Source organism: Mastigoproctus giganteus, chromosome 9 (genome assembly GCF_048544385.1).
Source record: "Mastigoproctus giganteus isolate SK-2022 chromosome 9, ASM4854438v1, whole genome shotgun sequence".
In the NCBI taxonomy this organism is placed as follows: domain Eukaryota; kingdom Metazoa; phylum Arthropoda; class Arachnida; order Uropygi; family Thelyphonidae; genus Mastigoproctus; species Mastigoproctus giganteus.
In genome coordinates, this window is record NC_143583.1 from 73,144,501 (window position 1) to 73,166,653 (window position 22,153).

The window sequence follows — 22,153 nt, forward strand, 5'->3', positions numbered from 1 at the left end:
TTCCATGTCCACTTTCTGTTCACCCTTTTCTTGAAAAAAGTGTTCATTATTGACAGTCCTTGAGATTCTGCAAATTCCACAAGTCTTTCACCTCTTTCATTTCTTTCACCAATTCCAAAATTTCCTATAGTTCCCCTTTCTGCACTGTTTTGTCTTTTTCCAACCTTAGCATTGAAGTCTCCCATAATAATTGTGTAGTGGGTTTTCTGCTCATCTAGAAGACTCTCAATTTCGGTGTACATTTCTTCAACCTCTTCATCATCATGGCTCGATGTTGGTGCATAAATCATTATAACCTTTAGCTTGTACCTCTCAGAAATCTTGAGTATTAGTCTTGACACCCTTGGTGATGTACTTTTGAATTCCAAAATGTTGTTTTTTAAATCTTTATGGGCCAGAAACCCAACTCCACCTTCACTCCTTTCACTGTTTCCATTGGTGTACAGCAGATTTCCACTTGATAAACTAATAAGTGATTCATTTCTTCTTCATGTTTCAGCCAAACCGATGATATTCCAATTCACATTTTCTAATTCCCTTTTCCAGCTCTAATATCCTGTCTTCACCGAAGAGTTATCTTGCGTTATAACAGGCCAAGTTCAGTTTCCGTGCATGGCAGCCTGGTCGTACCCAGAGATTCTTAGCACCCTCTGCTTCCACTCTCATCCTCTCGCTGCCTTAAGGGGGGGGGGGAGTGAAAGCTGCTGGGGACTGAGGGCCATTTGTTTTGTCGTGCTGTCATATGCTGGAGGGTTTGGTCTTTTCTTCTTCAGTAATAATGTCAATAATAATATAGTAGCAATATGTTATCAGTCATTCCTGAGTTACATAAAACTCGACGAAGTAAGGAGTTCTGGAACATATCTCTTACATATGTCGGGGAATTTTGTATTTTTGGATTAACCGGGAAATCGATTAATCGAGATTTGTTTTTTACCATCTATCCCGGAAAATCGATTCAAAGAAAAACAATTTCTTTGAACATCAGTGTATAAGGAGATGTGTGAGCTACACAAATTAATTATTCTTGTCATAGTGCACATAGTCGAGCAAGCTGTCTGATTTCAAGAGGGGTATTATTGTTGTTTGTCATATTGCTGGTTTGCTAATTTGTGTACTTGGGGGACAGCATACGATCATCCAGATTTGGCCATTGATGATGTTATCATAAATTGGGAGCATGACAATAACAGCATCATCCTGTAATACTCAGGAAGACTGTGGAAGCTCGCTCCACATGACCAGAGGGTGCTCATTAACCATCCCTGCAAAATATCAGCAAGGAGTTTAAAGTGAATAAGGGTTGGGGTCTGTATGACCAAGCATTGCCAACCATAATCAGAAATCTCACCTTGCATGAGGCAACAAATGCTGTAATTAGTCCATAGAGCAAAAGTGTAAAGTGTTCATTGTATAACGGCCCCAGGGGTTTCCCCCATCTCCGCATTGTGTAAACACAGAACACTGTGAAGGCCAGAGATTTTAAAAAGTGTAAGGTATATGTTTATGTTGTGTTGTGTTGTTCCTCTGACCTTTTAGCCATTGGTCTCCTAGTGGGATCCCACGTTGGCCACACTTTTCCTCAAGAAGGCAGGTCAGGCATGGAGGGATCGCATTAGTGGCAAGTCCATGGAGCAGTGGAAATCTATTTGAATGTCACTTCATCCTAATCTGATCAGATAGATTGATGCTTACAGAACATGTACTGTTATAGTGAATCATGCCAACAGTGAAGTTTGGTGGAAGTGGGACTGTGGTGTGGAATTGTTTTTTGTGATATAACCTAGGACCTTTGATGGTTGTGCAAGTAACTTAACATTTTGAACAATTCCATGCTTCCTGCAATATAGCAGTTCTTTGATACAGACCCATGTTTGTTTCAACAGGAACAAACATGGACATTCATACCCCATGTTGATGCTGTTCAAGAATGGTTCATGAACACAAATGTACAAAAGTTTGAATGGCTGGTGCAGAGTCCCAGTTTGAACCCTATGGAACACCTGTGGGATGAACTGGAATGTTGGGTGGGGTCCAGACCAACACATTACTAACTCAACTTGTCACCGTTCTCTGTGATCACTAAAGGACTATTCCCACTGCAGCCTGTTGTTCATTGATAGAAAGTCTACCCTCCTGGGTAGACTTTCTGTCAATGAGTACAGTGTGTTATAGCAGCCAAAGAGGAACTTTCATGCTGTTGAAATGATTAATTAACTTAAATTGTTAACTTAAAAATGGGAAAATAATGTGTTTGGATACTTTTTAGGAAGAGGTAGTGCATCTAAGTTATACATATTTTGCATTTTTATTTCCTGATTATCATGCATCGTTCTTAAATATTCTAGCACTATAGCAGTGCCTATCTGAATCTGTAAAAAGAGAGCAGGAATTAATTTAATGTAAAAGAGACTTGTTAATTGTTTTCTACAGCAGCATGTTTGAGAGGCAACTAGAAGGAGTAATACTCTTGCTCTGATTATCAGTAGTGATTCTTCATGCATTAAGAATCTGCAGATAAAGGAACAACTAGGTGCTAGTGATCACAGTGTGCTGAATACTCTTGATCTGATTATCTGTAGTGATTCTTCATACATTAAGAATCTGCAGATAAAGGAACCACTAAGTGGCAGTGATCACAGTGTGCTGAAGTGGGATTTACTCAAAGAGGTAACTACCATCAGTGGTAAAGGGAAAGGTTTTTGCTTTCGTAAAGGCAACTACGATGGTCTGAGACAGTATTTAAATTCTATACAGTGGGACCGACTGATGATGTTACTATCAGCAAATTCAAAATGGGAAGCATTCAAAGAATTAATCTTGGACGCTACTAGGCTTTACATAGACCAACTAAGAAATATTGTTCAAGGTTTAGGCCTAAATGGATGTCAGATGAACTAATGAGACATGTGACAGAGAAGAAAAATGCATGGGATACATATAAATTAATGGTGACATGGAAGCCTATGATAGATATAAGCTGGTCTGTAACCAAGTCACAAAGGAGATTAGGCAGGAAAAGGCAGATTATGAGAAATCCTTGGCAAAGGATGCAAAGAAAAACAGAAAAGAGTTCTTTACCTACGTAAACTCTAGAAGGAAAGGGATTAATCAGATTGGTCCACTGGATATTGATGGTTCAACTGTTGATGATCCTGCTCAGGTGGCTAACAAACTAAATGAGTATTTTGCATCTACATTCACATATGAGGAGTTATTCAGGAAGGGGAATGCCAGAGGTGAAGTAAACTCTGGCAGTGAGCTAGATGATTTTGTAATAACTGAGAGGAAAGTGGAGGAGAAATTTTTGAGGATAAACATAAAAAAAGGCACCCGGGATGGATGGGATCCATCCAGTTATATTAAAGGAGGCAGCAAAGGAAGTAAGCAAACCCTTAGCCATAATTATGAGAGCTTCTTTGGACTCAGGGGAGGTACCCATAGACTGGAGTTGTGCAAATGTGACCCCAATTCACAAAGGAGGATCAAAGGCTGTCACAAGTAATTATAGACTTGTGAGTTTAACTTCTGTTCCAGGAAAATTAATGAAGGCACTGGTTAAAGAAGCACTGCAGGATCATCTAGACAAGACTTCAGTTATAGCTCGGATACAGAATGGTTTTGTTAAGGAAAAGTCTTGTGTGACCAATTTTATTGATTACTATGATGTGGTCACAAAGGAATTGGATGCAGGGAATAACTTTGATATTATATATTTGGACCTCAGAAAGGTTTTTGATACTGTTGCACATGGAAGACTGCTGCACAATTGGAGCAGTGTGGCATTGGAAGCAAATTGCTGCTATGGATAAACGGATGGTTGAGGGGGAGAAGACAGAGAGTGGTAATCAATGGACACTGCTCATCGTGGACTAATGTTATTAGTGGAGTCCTTCAGGGTTCAGTGTTGGGTCCATTGTTGTTTTCTTTATTTATAAATGATATTGATGATAGTATATCAAGCTTAATGTCTAAGTTTGCACACGATACAAATGTTGGCAGGGTTGTTAAGGACACTACTGACAGTATGCTGCTGCAACAGGATCTGGAAAGGTTGGGCAGATGGGCTGAGTGGTGGCAAATGAAGTTTAACATTGACAGATATAAAGTACTACATATGGGAAACAGTAATCCCAGAGCAATGTATCAACTCTGTGGTACTACACTGACGGTGGTAGAGAATGAAAAGGACCTGGGGTAATTGTGCAGGCAGATATGAAGTTTTCTGAACAGTGCAGATGGGCTGCAAGAGTAGCTCATGGTGTCTTGTCAATGATATACTGGAAATTTTCTAGCAGGGATAAGGAGGTGATTATTCCCTTGTATAAGGCAATGGTCAGGCCACACTCCTTGAGTACTATATACAGGTCTGGAGGCCTCATTTCAAGAAGGATGTAGAGCTGCTGGAAGGAGTACAGAGAAGGGCAACAAGATTAGTGAATGGAACAAAGGGTTGCTCTTCAAAGAAAGGCTATGGCTCACATCTGGTGAGTATGGGCTTGGCACACCCAGGATCCTGAGCTGGATATCATCATTCTTCTCTTTCTTGGTGATTCCTTTCTGCTTCTCTCTCTCTCTCTCTCTCTCCCTCTCTCTCTCTCTCTCTCTCTCTCTCTCTCTCTCTCTCTCTCTCTCTCTCTCTCTCTCTCTCTCTCTCTCTCTCAGGGTAACTTGGGAATTTTTTTTGGCTGGTGCAGCATAAGCCTCATGCTTCCTTGCACCATATGGCTAATAATAATAATAATAATAATAATAACAAATTACAGTGTCTGGAGTCTAGGCACCAGCAAGGTGATCTGACAGAGGTGTATAAAGCCTTGAATGGTTTGAGCATGCTCAATGCTGATAGGAGTCTCTCTCTTGCTCAGAATAATCACCTGAGAGAGCATAAATTCAAATTGAGGAAAGACAGATGTAGGATAGATGTGCAGAAATTTGCCTTTAGCCAGCAGGTAGTTGGTTGGTAGAACAGACTTCCATCCCTTGTTGTGGAAGTTGATAGCCAAAATCAATTTAAGGCTCAACTGGACAGGTATTTCGAATGAACGGAGGGGTGAAATGAGAATGTTTTTTTTTTTTTGTTTTTTTTTGGCTGATGCTGCATAAGCTTGCTTTCTTGCATCATATGCCTCTACTAATGCTAATGCTAATGTCTCAATAGTTCATCTGACATCCATTTAGGTCTAAGCCTTGAACAGTATTTCTTTGTTGGTATGAAAAGCCTAGTAGCTTCTTTAATTACTTCACTGTATACTTGCCGTTTAGAATTTGATGTTGGCAACATCATGAGTTGTTCCCACTGCACACAATTTAAAAACTGTCTGAGACCTCTGTGGTCACCCATACGAAAGCCAAAGCCTTTCCCTGTATACTTGAGAGTAGTTATGTCTTTAATTAAATTCCACATTAGTGGAATTTAATTAAAGACATAATTTAATTAAAGACTTTTTTAAATTAAATTAAATTATTAAGTTTAATTAAATTATTAAATTTAATTTATTTAATAATTTAATTAAAGACTTTTGCCTGCAGATTATTAATGCATGAAGAATCACTGCTGGTAACCAGATCGATTATTGCTTCCTCTTGTTGCCTCCCTAACATGCAGCTGTAGAAAACAATCATCCAAGAAATCCACAGAAGTCTTGATAGTGTGCGAGTGACCAATCCACAAGTTCCAGTCTATATCAGGGCAGTCAAAATCACCCATTTTGTGACATTCTGATTTGCTGGCCTGCTCTGTTTCTCTGTAGAGCTGTTTGTTATACTCATCACAGTCATGAGGCCTGTAACGCACTCTCTACTCTCAATTTTGTTTTTCCAATGCTTATATCACACCAATCTGGCTCAACATTGCATTCATCACTCCTGTCGATTGGATGCACTGCCTCAAGACAGGACAGGCCTACAGGCCTGTCCTGTCCTGTCTGTCCTTCCGGTATACATTGTACTCTCCATATTCAAATTCACTATCACTTATGTCTAATGACACCATTTCTCTGCTTTATTTAGAGATAACTTTTCCTCTAGCATTTCTGAAGCCAAAATGTAAATGATTTTATATCAAGTAGACTGTACACACAGAGACAAATACATTTTTTGAACTTTATTTTTTAAACCCGCTTACGTTGAAACATGGAAGGGCAAATGTTTTAAGGTGTTACAAATATTTTTGTCTTGGAGATCCACTGGTGAAGCTAGGAATCATTTTTGTTGTCATGCACACTTTTTCAGCTCTGGACTCCTTGGCTCCTCCGTAACCAGGTGGGAAGGAGCAGCAGTGCGTAGCACACGCTTCTTGATTAGACTGGGGTTCAAGCCCGTCACCACCAAATATGAAGGATGCGGAAAGGTCATGGAATGACCACTGCATATTCCCGGAGCAATATGGCCTTAGTTGCTAATGCTCCTAAAAACCAAATAACAAACAACTGGACTCCTTTATCGAAAGGGTTCCAGGGAATAAAGTTTGAATGACAAAAAGTTTGCATGACACTAGTTTAGATGCATTATTTGCATGAGCAAAGTTTTTTCTCTCTTAGCTTTGCCTTGCACAGTAGTTCTCAGTGAATTTGGAAAAAAAAATGATGTAATCTGATTATAGAATAAAGTTTTTGGTAGCCAGAAGGTTTTTCCCTCAGTCCACAAGCTAAACAGTCTCCATATTGTCATTGAATCTGATCTTTTGCTTTTGTAATTGTGGCATTGCAAGATGGTGTCATGGAATTGGCAGTATATTCATTAATTGTGTAAGGATTCATTCAGATCAATCATCACTGATTTGGTCAAGGTAAGTTAAATGTCCAACTTATATTCATTGCACATTCATTCACATCGAAACGTTTTAACTTTTATTTTTTGCTAAATTGATTTCTTTTGAAGAACTATATTGCCAGTATAAGTGTAGCTGTACTTGCTAACCATTTTCCGAGCATGCTTGAAGGATTTTCAGAGATTTTGATATTATTTGCATGTTATCCTTACGATGTACAACAACAGATTGAGAGCAGCACAGTAAGCCCTGCATCTGCATTGCTGTGCAAAGAAAAATATTTCTGGCACATTATTTTTAACTTTTACAAATTTCTTTTCTTAATGTAGTTAATGGAAATTTGAAACTTATTAAAAACTATTAAAAATTATTGATGTCGTTGTAGTGATATATCATAAATGGAGATATCACAATTAGAAACAGTAGTTTCTAGCATACAAGTTAGTGCAATTGCATCATTTCTGTACATAGCCAGCTATTTAAGTAGTTATAAATTGGCATCATTAAGTATATCTCATATTGTGAATACCTTCACTAGTTACCATGATATTGAACTACCTCAATTAACGCTACACCATACAAGAAGACTATTGTTACTTATTCTCAGTGGATACCATCACCCATACAGCACCATTTCAGAGCTTATTGGCCCCTCATCAGTGGGTGGGCAGGTACCTTGGTGTTGCCGTGATGACAACCCAGTTGCAAAGTATAACTCTCACAATATGAGAGATGCCTGATGGTGTGGAGTAATTTAGATTAGTATAGTTTAGGGTATAGTTTAGGGCTAGATGGCCTCCGTAGCCGAGTGGTCAGGAGCGGGAGGGCAGTAGCACACGCTCTTTGAGTAGACCGGGGTTCAAGCCCCTGACTGCTGAATACGGTCGATCTGCCAACCCGCACTGGACCAGCGTGGCAGATTATGGTCCATTTCCCTCAGCATGAATTGTTGAGGAGGCTTCCATCCTACAGTGGGTTGATAATGGCTGCACTTTACCTTTTTTTTTTTTATAGTTTAGGGCTAGAGTCTCAGGTTATGTAGGGAGTTAACTAGCGTACAAGTTAGTGCAATTCCATCATTTCTGCATGTAGCCAACTACCTAAGTAGTTATCATTTGGCATCATTAAGTGTAATGATGCCAATTTATCCCCACATAACCTGATGTTCTAGCCCTAAACTATACTGTAAACAGTAGTTTCTTATTTGTGTGAAATTTTAAAAAAGTTTTGAAATAGGTTTATGATCATTTAAATAAGCTAAAATTCTGGTAAGAGTGTTTTCTGATCCAAACAAACTAACCTCATAACTCAGAAAATTAAGCCGCAATATTAACAGAATATAAAATACTGTCTAATGTTATAATAATTTTTAAAAATATACTAATGATAAAGTAGTATGTTTGTCTGGTGTGGTTACTGATGTGATAGTTTTTAATGTGCTTACTTTTATTTTAACATATTGATTATATAAAAATTTTATTTTCTAGAATGGAAATGTCCAATGTAAATCTAAACTCTGTCCAGAAGTAAAGTGTAGCCATCCTGTTGAAGAAGACTGCTGCTTAGTGTGTGAATTAGGATGTATTTATAATAATAAGCACTACCATAATTGGCAAACTTTTCCCCATCCTGCAGATTTCTGTAAAGAATGTAGCTGTAAGAAAGGAAATGTCACATGCAAATTGAAGAAATGTCCTCTTGTGAAATGTAAACATCCAGTAAAAAGAGAATGTTGTGATGACTGTAGTGGTAAGATGAAATATTGAATAACTGTGCTATGATTTTTCTCTATGTATAACTAGGGCTTACAATACCGGAATCCCAGTCATTTTTTTCGGGTATTCAAATACCGGTATTGATACAAAAATACTGGTTTTTCAGTAATAATTTTAAAAAAAAAATAGTTTATAATTTAATCACCTTTATGTGATTTTGACATCCTTACCTCTACTGGCAAATGTTCGATAAATAACAACTCAGCGTTGTTATGGGCCTTTATGAGAGCTTGAAGGACAGGGTGGATGCCCTCGAAGAAAATAAATTGAGGGGCCCATCAAGCTCTCAGCTGCCCACATCAACGCCAGAGCTTGCACTTGGTCATCAGGCAACACAGAAGCAGCCCCCTAGGCAGAATGCGCTGGTCCCACAGGAACTAGTAGTTGTTGGTGACTCTATTGTCAGGGAAACGGGGAACATACTTTGTAAAAAGGATAGGTGGAATAGGACCAGGGTATGTCTGCCAGGGGCAAAGGTTGATGACGTTGTAGAGCGGATATCATCTTTTAAGGGCACAAAAGGTGATATAGTTGTACACGTTGGCACTAATGATATTAAGAGTAGGAGACCGGCGGAATTACTTAGCAAGTACAGGTCACTGTTGAAAAAAAGCCGTGAATTAGGGTTGAACTTGAAAGTGTCTGCAATTCTGCCCAGACACGATAGGAGGGAGTATATGATGAGAGCCTTGTCGATCAATTCGGCCCTGGAGGGATTGTGCAAGGCTCAAGGGGTAGAATTTTTTTCAGCCTGGACTGTACTTGTTAACAGGAGAGATTGCTTCTACAGGGATGGGATACACTTAAATAGAAAGGGTGCAAGAATTTTTGCTGATGCTGTCGAGGCAGTGTTAGGTGGGTCGGAAAACTGCTAGTTGGGGGGGAATACAAGGACTAATAGGTTAACAGTAGCCAGTGGCAGAGGTGGAAGTGAATCTTGCACTGCTTCTATTGAAATGAGCAGAAGTCTGAAAAACAAGATGCAGGATATTTCAGAGACTGCTGGTAGTCATTGCGGTACAAGTAAACACATGGGTTGTGTTAGGGTAGCTAAGAATAGAAACAGGTGCATGTATACCTGCGTGTACACCAATGCTAGGAGTTTGGTAAATAAATTTGATGAATTTGAGGTATTGCTCAAAACATCAAAGGCAGATATTGTTGGGATATCAGAGACGTGGTGTCACACAGATATAAGTAATGCGGAACTGGAATTTGGGGAATACAATGTGTATAGAAAGGATAGACAGGACAGGAGGGGAGGAGGGGTTATGCTATTAATTAAGAAACACATAAAGTCCAAGGAAGTGAAGCCAGTCGACATCGATGGACAGGGCAGTGTCGAGTCAGTTTGGTGTGACATAAGCATAGGGAAATCAAAATTGAGAGTAGGAGTGTGCTATAGGCCTAATGACTCTGATGAGTATAATAAGATATTGTACAGGGAAATAGAGTGGGCCAGTAAATCAGAGAGTCTTATAATGGGGGATTTTAATTTCCCAGATATTGACTGGAATTTGTGGATTGGTCACTCGCACACTAGCAAGGCTTTTGTGGATTTATTGGATGATTGTTTTCTACATCAGCATGTTCGTGAGGCAACAAGAGGGAGCAATACTCTTGATCTGATTATCAGTAGTGATTCTTCATGCATTAAGAACCTGCAGATAAATGAACCACTAGGTGGCAGTGATCACAGTGTGTTGAAGTGGGATTTACTCAAGGAGGTAACTACCATCAGAGGTAAAGGGAAGGGTTTTTGTTTTCGTAAAGGCGACTATGATGGTCTGAGACAGTATTTAAATTCTATACAGTGGGACCAACTGATGATGTTACCAACAGCAAACTCAAAATGGGAAGCATTCAAGGAACTAATCTTGGAGGCTACCAGGCTTTACATACCAACTAAGAAATATTGTTCAAGGTTTAGGCCTAAATGGTTGTCAGATGAACTAATGAGACATGTGGCAGAGAAGAAAAATGCATGGGATACATACAAATTAATGGGTGACATGGAAGCCTATGATAGATATAAGTTGGTCTGTAACCAAGTCACAAAGGAGATTAGGCAGGCAAAGGCAGACTACGAAAAATCCTTGGCAAAGGATGCAAAGAAAAACAGAAAAGAGTTCTTTACATACTTGAACTCGAAAAGGCAAGGGATGAATCAGATTGGTCCACTGGATATTAATGGTTCAACAGTTGAGGATCCTGCTCAGATGGCTAACAATCTAAACGAGTATTTTGCATCTACATTCACGCATGAGGAGTTATTCAGGAAGGGGAATGATGTAGGTAAAGTAAACATTTGCAGTGAGCTGGATGATTTTGTAATAACTGAGAGGAAAGTGGAGGAGAGGTTGTTGAGGATAAACATAAAAAAGGCACCTGGGGTGGATGGGATCTATCCAGTTATATTAAAGGAGGCAGCAAAGGAAGTATGCAAACCCCTAGCCATAATTATGAGAGCTTCTTTGGACTCAGGGGAGGTACCCATAGACTGGAGATGTGCAAATGTAACCCCAATTCACAAAGGAGGATCAAAGGCTGACACAAGTAATTATAGGCCTGTTAGTTTAACTTCTGTTCCAGGTAAATTAATGGAGGCACTGGTTAAAGAAGCACTGCAGGATCATCTAGACAAGAATTCAGTTATAGCTCAGACGCAGCATGGTTTTGTTAAGGGCAGGTCTTGCCCGACCAATTTGATTGGATACTATGATGTAGTCACAAAAGAACTGGATGCAGGGAATAACTTTGATATTATATATTTGGATCTTAGAAAGGCTTTTGATACTGTTGCACATGGAAGACTGCTGCACAAATTGGAGCAGTGTGGCATTGGAGGCAAATTGCTGCTATGGATAAGGGGATGGTTGAGTGGCAGAAGACAGAGAGTGGTAATCAATGGACACTGCTCAACGTGGACTAATGTTATTAGTGGAGTTCCTCAAGGTTCAGTGTTGGGTCCGTTGTTGTTTTCGGTGTTTATGAATGATATTGATGATGGGATATCAAGTTTAATGTCCAAGTTTGCAGATGATACAAAGGTTGGCAGGGTCGTTAAGGACACTACTGACGCTGTGCTGCTGCAACAGGATCTGGAAAGGTTGAACAGATGGGCTGAGAGGTGGCAAATGAAGTTTAACATTGACAAATGTAAAGTACTACATATGGGAAACAGTAACCCCAGAGCAACGTATCAACTCTGCGGTACTACACTGACGGTGGTGGAGAATGAAAAGGACCTGGGGGTAATTGTGCAGGCAGATATGAAGTTCTCTGAGCAGTGCAGACGAGCTGCAAGAGTAGCTCATGGTGTCTTGTCAATGATATACAGGAATTTTTCTAGCAGGGATAAGGAGGTGATTATTCCCTTGTATAAGGCAATGGTAAGGCCACATCTTGAGTACTGTATACAGGTGTGGAGGCCTCATTTCAAGAAGGATGTAGAGCTGCTGGAACGGGTACAGAGAAGGGCAACAAGATTAGTAAATGGAACAAAGGGTTGCTCTTACGAAGAAAGGCTTAAGTTTTGCAAATTACAGAATCTGGAGACTAGGCACCGGCGAGGTGATCTGATAGAGGTGTATAAGGCTTTGAATGGTTTGAGCATGCTCAATGCCAATGGGATTCTTCATCTTTCTCAGAATAATCACCTCAGAGGGCATAAATTCAAATTGAGGAAGGACGGATGTCGGATAGATGTGCGGAAATTTGCCTTTGGCCAGCGGGTGGTTGGTTGTTGGAACCAACTTCCATCACTTGTTGTTGAAGTTGATAGCCTAAACAAATTTAAAGCTCAACTGGACAGGTATTTCGAACGAACGGAGGGGTGAAATGGGAGTGGGTTTTTTTTTTTTTTTTTTTTTGGCTGATGCTGAATAAGCTTGCTTTCTTGCATCATATGCCTCTACTAATGCTAATGCTAATGCTAATGCTAAATCATCGATAGGACACCATGCAACATTTCAAACTGTCCACAATTCTTGGACAACTTCATGTCTCACCGTATCATAACTCCCAAGTCCCATTCCTCCACTACTGACTTTAATTCAATTCCACCAAGTGTATAAGTTATTTTGGGGCTGCTGTTCCCCAGGTGTAAGACCTTGCATTTTGTTGAATTAAATCATATAGCTGACACTTTTCTGACCATCCCGGAAGTCTATCTAGGCCACTCTGAAGAAGCTCTGCTTGGCGGCGATCATTAACTACTCTACTGATCTTTACATCATCTGCAAGTTTAGACCTCACACTCTATATCCCTTCATAGATGTCAGTTAAAATAATCAAAAACAACAGTGGTCCCAATACTGACCCTTGGGGAACCCTGCTTCTTACAGTAACCCAATCTGAGGAATAACCATTTATCACAACTCCCCCTGCCTGGTGCCCTCAAGCCATCGTGCTATCCATCTAAGGATTTTCCCTATGATTCCAGCCTGCTCTAACTTATAAAGTAACTGCTTATGTGGGACTGAGTCAAATGCTTTGCTGATATCTAAATAAACAATGTCGAAATTATTCTCTAAATCCATCTCACGAGTGACCTATCAAAATGGCTAACCAGATTTGTTAAATATTATTTTCCCTTTACAAAACCATGCTGTGTATCCTACAGAATTCCATTTCGATCTAAATGATCCTGAATTCCACCCTTGATCAAGCCTCCATGATTTTGCCTACTACTGAAGTTAGACTGGCTGGTCTGTAATTTCCCGTTACACTCCTAAAACCGCCTTTATGTTCCAATTTACCCCAATCCAACGGAATCTCTCCTGAGTCCAGTGATGCTCTCATAACTAGCCTTAATGGTTCAATGCACTCACTTGCCCCCTCCTTTAAGATTATAGGCTATATGCCATCATTCACAGAGCCTTACTCACCTGTGGGCACAGAAGTTTTCTCATTAAATCAACATGTGAAATTTCAGCATCATTAATTACATTTTTTTTTTTTTTTTAAACTTCACCCCATAATTTCTCATTGACATGAAGGGTTTTTCTTCTGTAAATATCGATGCAAAGTGACTGTCGAGTTCATCTGCAGCATCAGTTGGGGTATCTAATACTATCCCACACAATCACATATGTGTCCGATCTGATTTGTCCTTCTCTTCTTTGCATTTATATATGTGAAGAATTCCTTAACTGCACTCTTTGCTCTCTTTATTCCTTATCCCCACTCTTTGCTCTCTTTATTCCTTATCCCCACTCTTTGCTCTCTCCCAGACTCAGTAAAGATACTATAGTGAAAATTATACTTCGCTGAATAAAACGTCTTTCTCCTTCAGAAAATGATGAACATAATTCAACCATGGAAGATGAACATGGAACAGAACATCAGTGTTCCTCAAATTCTTTCCAAAATCAGAAATTGCCTGACTCCAATGAGATTTTAAAAGATGAACTTGAGTTGGAAATTAATGAAATACTTTTAACTATTTTTGCTAAAAAGGTTCAAAGCCTAGAAAATATGAACTGAGATTGTCTATGATTATCTCAGTACAATAGTATCAAAATAGAATCCAAAAGGACATTTTCTGCCACTAATCAAATAATATATGTACCAAAATTAGATCCATTTTAAACGATCATACTATTGATGGCTTATGTTTCTTAAGAGCTCATTTTATTCGGACAGGTAGTGTTGATGCTTAAACATAACTAAACTTTGCAGTAACAATATGTATTTTTTTGTTTTTAGAATAACTGTATTTTTAATGATTTTTTTTCAGAATATTTATTATTGCAATAAATGTTTATTTAAAACTTGAATTCGAGTAATTACAGTACTTGTTTTTTTCCTTACTTTATTAACTGCTATCAAAATTTATTGAGGAAAAACATTTGTTTTTGGAATACCGGTATTAATACTGGTATCCCAGTTTCATAAATTAAAAATACCGAAATACCGGTATTAAGATTTTGACCGGTACTGTAAGCCCTATGTATAACTACTTAAAATTTTCAAACATAATGTATAGCATAATACATGTAACTTAACCTTGATAGGAGATATGATATACATATACTGTAAGCTCGCAATATACAGTCAGACCTCTATATAATGAAATCGATCGTTCGCTTAAAAAATTTCGTTAAACAGAAATTTCATTATAAAGAAATATGACCTTTTCAACAATGAAAAATACTGTAATTCAACATTCAGAAATATAGTAAAAGGTGGGGATGAATAAATTTTCTAACATTTTAAAACAATTAATTTATTAATACATACATATTAAGAAATGACTACTTACATTATGCTCACAATAGATTAGTACACTTTTAAGAATTATTTCGTAAAATATTTGGTTATTTTTTGTTGTACACTGGATTTTACTGTACATCATTCAGAAAAATGTTTGTATTTGTTTAAACATTCAAATATCTTTTCTGACACATTTTCTTCAAACTGAAAACCTTCAAGCAAAGTTTCAAATGCTGCCAACATTTCATGTTTCAAAGGTTTTAATATTCTCCTCATTTTCATCCAACTAGAGGGAGTAATACTCTTGATTTGATTATCAGTAGTGATTCTTCATGCATTAAGAATCTGCAGGTATATGACCACTAGGTGGCAGTGATCACATTGTGCTGAAGTGGGATTTACTCAAAGAGGTAACTACCATTAGGGGTAAAGGGAAGGGTTATTGCTTTCGTAAAGGTGACTACGATGGACTGAGACAGTATTTAAATTCTATACAGTGGGACCAACTGATGATGTTACCAACAGCAAATTCAAAATGGGAAGCATTCAAAGAACTTATCTTGGATACTACTAGGCTTTACATACCAACTAAGAAATATTGTTCAAGGTTTAGGCCTAAATGGATGTCAGATGAACTAATGAGACATATGGCAGAGAAGAAAAATGCATAGAATACATACAAATTAACACGTGACACAGAAGCCTATGATAGATACAAGTTGATCTGTAACCAAGTTACAAAGGAGGTTAGGCGAAGGCAGATTACGAGAAATCTTTGGCAAGAGATGCAAAGAAAAACAGCAAAGAGTTCTTTACTTATGTAAACTCTAGAAGGAAGGGGATGAATCAGATTGGTCCACTTGATATCGATGGGTCAACTGTTGATGACCCTGCTCAGGTAGCTAACAAACTAAATGAATATTTTGCATCGACATTCACACATGAGGAGTTATTCAGCGAGGGGAATGCCAGAGGTGTATTCAACTCTGGCAGTAAGCTAGAGAAGCTTGTAATAACTGAGAGTAAAGTGGAGGAGAAATTGTTGAAAATAAATACAAGAAAGGCACCTGGGGTGGATGGGATCTATCCAGTTATATTAAAGAAGGCAGCAAAGGAAGTAAGCAAACCCTTAGCCATAATTATGAGAGCTTCCTTGGACTCAGGGGAAGTACCCATGGACTGGAGATTTGCAAATGTGACCCCAATTCACAAAGGAGGATCAAAGGGCAACACAAGTAATGTTAGTTTAACTTCCGTTCTAGGGAAATTAATTGAGGCACTGGTTAAAGAAGCACTGCAGGATCATCTAGACAAGACTTCAGTTATAGCTCGGACACAGCATGGTTTTGTTAAAGGGAAATCTTGCCAAGTTGATTGGATACTATGATGCAGTCACAAAAGAACTGGATGCAGGAATAACTTTGATATTATATACTTGGATCTTAGAAAGGTTTTTGATACTGTTGCACATGGAAGACTGCTGCACAAGTTGGACCAGTGTGGCATTGGAGGCAAATTGCTGCTATGGATAAAGGTGTGGTTGAGGGGGAGAAGACAAAGAGTGGTAATCAATGGACACTGCTCATCGTGGACTAATGTTATTAGTGGAGTCCCTCAGGGTTCAGTATTGGGTCCATTATTGTTTTCTGTATTTATAAATGATATTGATGATGGTATATCAAGCTTAATGTCCAAGTTTGCACATGATACAAAGGTTGGCAGGGTTGTCAAGGACACTACTGACACTGTGCTACTGCAACAGGATCTGGAAAGGTTGAGCAGATGGGCTGAGAGGTGGCAAATGAAGTTTAACATTGACAAATGTAAAGTACTACATATGGGAAATAGCAACCCCAGAGCAACGTATCAACTCTGTGGTACTACACTGACAGTGGTAGAGAATGAAAGGGACCTGAGGTGGTTGTGCAGGCAGATATGAAGTTTTCTGAGCAGTGCAGATGGGCTGCAAGAGTAGATCATGGTGTATTGTCGATGATATATAGGAATTTTTCTAGCAGGGATAAGGAGGTGATTATTCCCTTGTATAAGGCAATGGTCAGGCCACACCTAGAGTACTGTATACAGGTCTGGAGGCCTCATTTCAAGAAGGATGTAGAGATGCTGGAACGAGTACAGAGAAGGGCAATAAGATTAGTGAATGGAACAAAGGGGTGCTCTTACGAAGAAAGACTTAAGTTTTGCAAATTACAGTGTCTGGAGTCTAGGCAACAGCGAGATGATCTGATAGAGGTGTATAAAGCCTTGAATGGTTTGAGCATGCTCAATGCTGATGGGATTTTTCTTCTTACTCAGAATAATCACCTGAGAGGGCATAAATTCAAATTGAGGAAAGACGGATGTAGGATAGACGTGAGGAAATTTGCCTTTAGCCAACGAGTGGTTGGTTGACGGAACAGACTTCCATCCCTTGTCGTGGAAGTTGATAGCCTAAATAAGTTTAAGGCTTAGCTGGACAGGTATTTCGAATGAACAGAGGGGTGAAGTGGAAGTGGTTATTTTTTATTTATTTATTTATTATTTTTTTTTTTGGCTGATGCTGCATAAGCTTGCTTTCTTGCATCAAATGCCTCTACTAATGCTAATGCTAAAGATAGGAATGCAGAATTGGAATTTGTGGAGTAAAATGTGGAGTAAAAATCAAAGAACTGCATCCAGTTGACATAGATGGACAGTGCATTGTTGTCATTTGGTTTTTAAAAGCATTAGCAACTAAGGCCATATTTCTCCGGGGATATGCGGTGGTCATTCCCTGACCTTTCCGCATCCTCCGTATTTGGATGGACAGTGCAATGTTGAGTTAGTCTGGTTTGACATAAGCACTAAGAAAGCAAAAATAAGAGCAGGATTGTGTTATAGGCCTAATGACTTGAATGAGTACAATGAACAATTGTTCAGAGAAATAGAGTGGGCTAATAAATCAGAATGTCTTATAATGGGAGATTTTAACTTCCCAGATATTGACTGGAACTTGCAGCTTGGTCATTCACACACTAGGAAGACTTTTGTGGATTTATTGGATGATTGATTTCTGCAGCAGCATGTTCGAGAGGCAACCAGAGAGACTAATACTCTTGATCTGGTTATCAGCAGTGATAATTTGTGTAATAAGAATTTGCCGATAAAGGAACCACTAGTTGGCAATGATCACATTGTACAGATGTGGGATTTAAAAACCCTTTATGGAAGCAAAGGGATTTTGCTTCCATAAAGCTGACTACAGTGGTCTCAGACAGTTTGTAAATTCTGTACTGTGGGACCAACTGATGATGTTACCAACAGCAAATTTTAAGGAGGAAGCATTCAAGGAATTAATTATGAAGTTATTAGACTTTTCATACCTATTCAGATATATTGTCTAAGGTTGAGGTCTGAATGGTTGTCAAATGAACTAATGAGACTCATGGTAGACAAGAAAAATGCATAGGATGCATATAAATTATCACAGAAGCCTATGACAGGTATAAGCGAGTCTGTAATCAATTCACAAAGGAGATTAGGCAAGCGAAGGCAGATTATGAGAAATCTTTGGCAAAGGATGCTAAGAAAAACAGCAAGGATTTCTTTACTTACATAAACTCTAAAAGGAAGGGGATGAATCAGATTAGTCCACTTGATATCAATGGTTCGACTGTTGATGATCCTGCTCAGATAGCAAACAAATTGAATGAGTATTTTGCATCTACATTCACACTATGCCAGAAGTTTATCAAATTTTAACAGGGTGCCTAATGATTTTGTAATAACAGAGAGCAATGTGGAGGAGAAATTGTTGAAGTTAAACATAAGAAAGGCATCTGGGGTGGATGGGATCAATCCAGTTATATTAAAGGAGGCAGCAAAGGAACTAAGAAAACTCTTGGCCATAATTATGAGAGCATCCTTGGACTCAGGGAAAGTCCCCATGGACTGGAGATGTGCAAATGTATCCCCAATTCACAAAGCTGGTAAAAGGGTGATGCGTGTAATTACAGACTAGTTAAACTTCTATTCTGCGTAAAATAATGGTGTCAATGGTTAAAGATGAATTGCAGGATCATCTAGACAAGACTGCAGCAATATTTCAGACACACCATGGGTTTGTTAAGGGAAAGTCTTGTCCGACAAATTTGATTGGATACTATGATATGGTTACAAAGGAACTGGATGCAAAGAATAATTTTGATATCAAAAAGTTGGATTTCAGGAAAGCTTTTGACGCTGTTTCATATGGAAGATTACTGTACAAATTGGAGCAGAATGGTATTAAGGGTAAGTTGCTACAATGGATAAAAGGGTGGTTGAGTGGGAGTAGACATAGAGTGGTAACCAATGAATGCTGCTCTTTGTGGACTAATGTTACTACTGGAGCCTCACAGGGTTCGGTGTTGGGCCCATTGTTGTTTTGTATATTTATCAATGGTATTGATGAAAGTATATCAGGTTTTGGTTTGGTTTTTTTTTTTTTTTTAGGAGCATTAGCAACTAAGGCCACATTGCTCCGGGAAATGCGGTGGTCATTCCCTGACCTTTCCGCATCCTCCATATTTGGTGGTGACGGGCTCGAACCCCGGTCTAATCAAGAAGCATGTGCTACGCACTGCTGCTCCTTCCCACCTGGCTACGGAGGTGCCCCAGTAGTAGTATATCAGGCTTAGTGTCAAAGTTTACAGATGATACAAAGGTTGGTATGGTTGTTAATGACAGTAATGGTAGTGTGCTACTGCAACAGGAGCTAGAAAATTTGGGCAGACGGGCTGAGAGGTGGCAACTGAAGTTTATAACATTGACAAATGCAAAGTACTGCATATGGGTAGCAGTAACCTAAGAGAAACATACCAACTGTGTGGTACGACGCTCAGGGAGGTGGAGACTGAAAAAGATCTGGGGTAATTGTTCAATCGGATATGAAGTTCTCTGAGCAGTGCAGATGGGCTGCTAGAGCAGGTCATGGAGTTTTGTCAATGTATATGTAGGAATTTTGTTTCAGAGACATGGAGGTGATTATACCTTTGTATAAGGCAGTGGTCAGGCCACACCTTGAGTACTGTGTATAGGTGTGGAGGCCTCATTTTAGGAGGGATGTAGATTTGCTTAAGCATGTACAGAGAAGGGCAAGATTGGTCAGGGGAATGAAGGGATCCTCTTACCAACAGAGGCTTAAGTTCTGTAAATTGCAGCATCTGGAGACTAGGCACCTGCGAGGTGATCTGATTGCAGTGTATAAAGCTTTGAAAGGGTTGAACATGCTGAACTCTGATGGGATTCTTCCACTTGCTCAGATTACAAACCTAATGGGGAATAAATTGAAATTGAGGAAAGACAGTTGTAGAATAGATGTGCGATAATCTGCCTTTTGCCAGTGGGTGGTTAATTGCTGGAACAACCTTCCATCTGTTGTGGTGGAAGTTGATAGCTTAAATAAATTCAAAGAGGAACTTGACAAACATTTAGAGGGAATGGTTGTGTAAATTTTTTTTTTTTTTTCTTGGCTGATGCTACATAAGCTCATACTCTTGCCTTCTTGCATCACATGCCTCTATTACTATTACTAACCAGGAACACGAGTCATTTCAGCCAATAGAAAGTGTTACAGTCTGTTTGTGAATAAGCTTGCTATTATATCACATCCTGTTTCTTTATTAAAATCTCACTTACTGTCTGTCATCATGATCCTTAAAGCACTGATTAAAAAAAGAAATTGATTTGCTCAGAAATTAAAGTAGTTAGGGAAGTTTGACTTCTGGTGTGGCTGTGTTTTTAAAAAAAAAAAAAAAAAAAAAATTAAAGTGAGTGAGCTCTGTCTGAGAGTTTTTTTTTTTTTTTTTTCCCCTCCAAATTATCTGATATTTGTCTTTGTGGTGCACAACACATCTCTGACATACTTGGCACATTACAGATAAAGGTTAACCTCCCCTTGTCTACATCAAGATCATGATTATTAATTTGCCTTGTTCTTGAGTTTGGTGAGAAGTGATATAATTTCAAATTTCAGTAATTTGTCTGGCTTGAACTTAACTTAGGTGAATTTTGAAGACGGATGGGTGGAACTTTTTAATGCCACTGTACTCTGTGACAGTATAGTGGTTTTGTCATTTGTCACTCATATTCATATAAATATGAATAACAAAATATAAATAAGTATTAATTTAACATAAAACATAACCAAAACATACATATTTATTTGTATGTTTTGTCTGTATATTTGGATGGTAAGGGATTAATTCATGTGTAGCTATACAATACAATACACCGTATTGTATAGCTATGCGTGTGGTTTGAAATGTGATATTTATGAATGTTTAACATTCATTTTTTTGCAATTAATGTTCATATTTTCGATTTTGTTGATACTTGATTCTTGAAAAAAAACAAAAAAACTTGTAAACCTGGGAACTCGTAAAGCGAGCACTGCCTGTATTTGTTTTCAGGCTTTTAGACAGGATAGTAGGAAATTAAACATATTTCCAGGCTCTTTTTAAGCTTTCTATGCCATATATACTTCACCGACTGGAGCCAGCAGATGTGATACTGCTATCCAGAGATTAGCAGCTTACAAAATTTTAAAAAATGCATAAATATCTATGCATTTTGAAAGATTTTCATATTTTTAATTTTTGCTGAAGCAGATGAAACTGAAAAGATATCCATCATTCCATAGCACCTTCTTGCCACTGTTCCCAAGTTGTGAATGTTGGGAATGACACTATTCCATGCTCTATTTTACGTTGTTGATTGTCTTAATTGGCCTCTGTGTAGCTTATTTTTTTATTGTTCTACCAGTAGTCCATCTTGACAAAATGTGTATTGTTGTTATTTGGTTTTTAGGGGCATTAGCAACTAAGGCCATATTGCTCTGTGAATATGCAGTGGTCATTCCCTAACCTTTCCGCATCCTCTGTATTTTGTGGTGAAGGGTTCGAACCCCGATCTAATCAAGAAGCATGTGCTGCGCACTGCTGCTCCTTCCCACCTGGCTATGGAGGCGCCTACAAAATGTGTATTGTGGGAAGTTGAGATGAGCCATAGTTACATGTATAGAAAGCATGGGCACCAGCAGGATATTTTGAAAGGTGGTGCAAAAAAAAAAAAAAACAACAGTAGAACGTCGATTTTCCGAACTGTCAATTCTCCAAACCACTGCTGCCCAAAAAATTATAGTATCTACTTTTAGTGCACTGTTTGTTATGCTGAAATATTACTTCTGCTGCTTGATGCATTCATTTCCAATTATTTATTTGAAGATATATGCAGTATAGCATAGAAATAGTCTTAATTTGTCATTTCAGGAGTTAAAAATCAAATGTTGGCTTTGACTACTGTGTGGACCCAGGATAGTCTCCCTTGACCGTGTTGCTTCATCGTCTGTTGTACCATTGTCCGTTGTGAGTGT

General features: G+C 38.6%; 1 protein-coding gene across 4 annotated transcripts in view; it reads left to right on the forward strand.

The window, feature by feature from the left end:
* Positions 1-22,153, forward strand: part of LOC150080448 (kielin/chordin-like protein) — a 1,054,752-nt gene that overhangs the window by 747,762 nt on the left and 284,837 nt on the right. For all 4 annotated transcript variants that reach the window (XR_016547392.1, XM_090381408.1, XM_090381409.1 and 1 more), the window contains one exon: positions 8,260-8,521. Coding sequence is in view for 3 of the 4 variants with exons in the window: in XM_090381408.1 (XP_090237534.1) it covers positions 8,260-8,521 (262 nt within the window). In the remaining variant the exon portion in view is untranslated. The remainder of the gene's footprint in view (positions 1-8,259; positions 8,522-22,153) is intronic.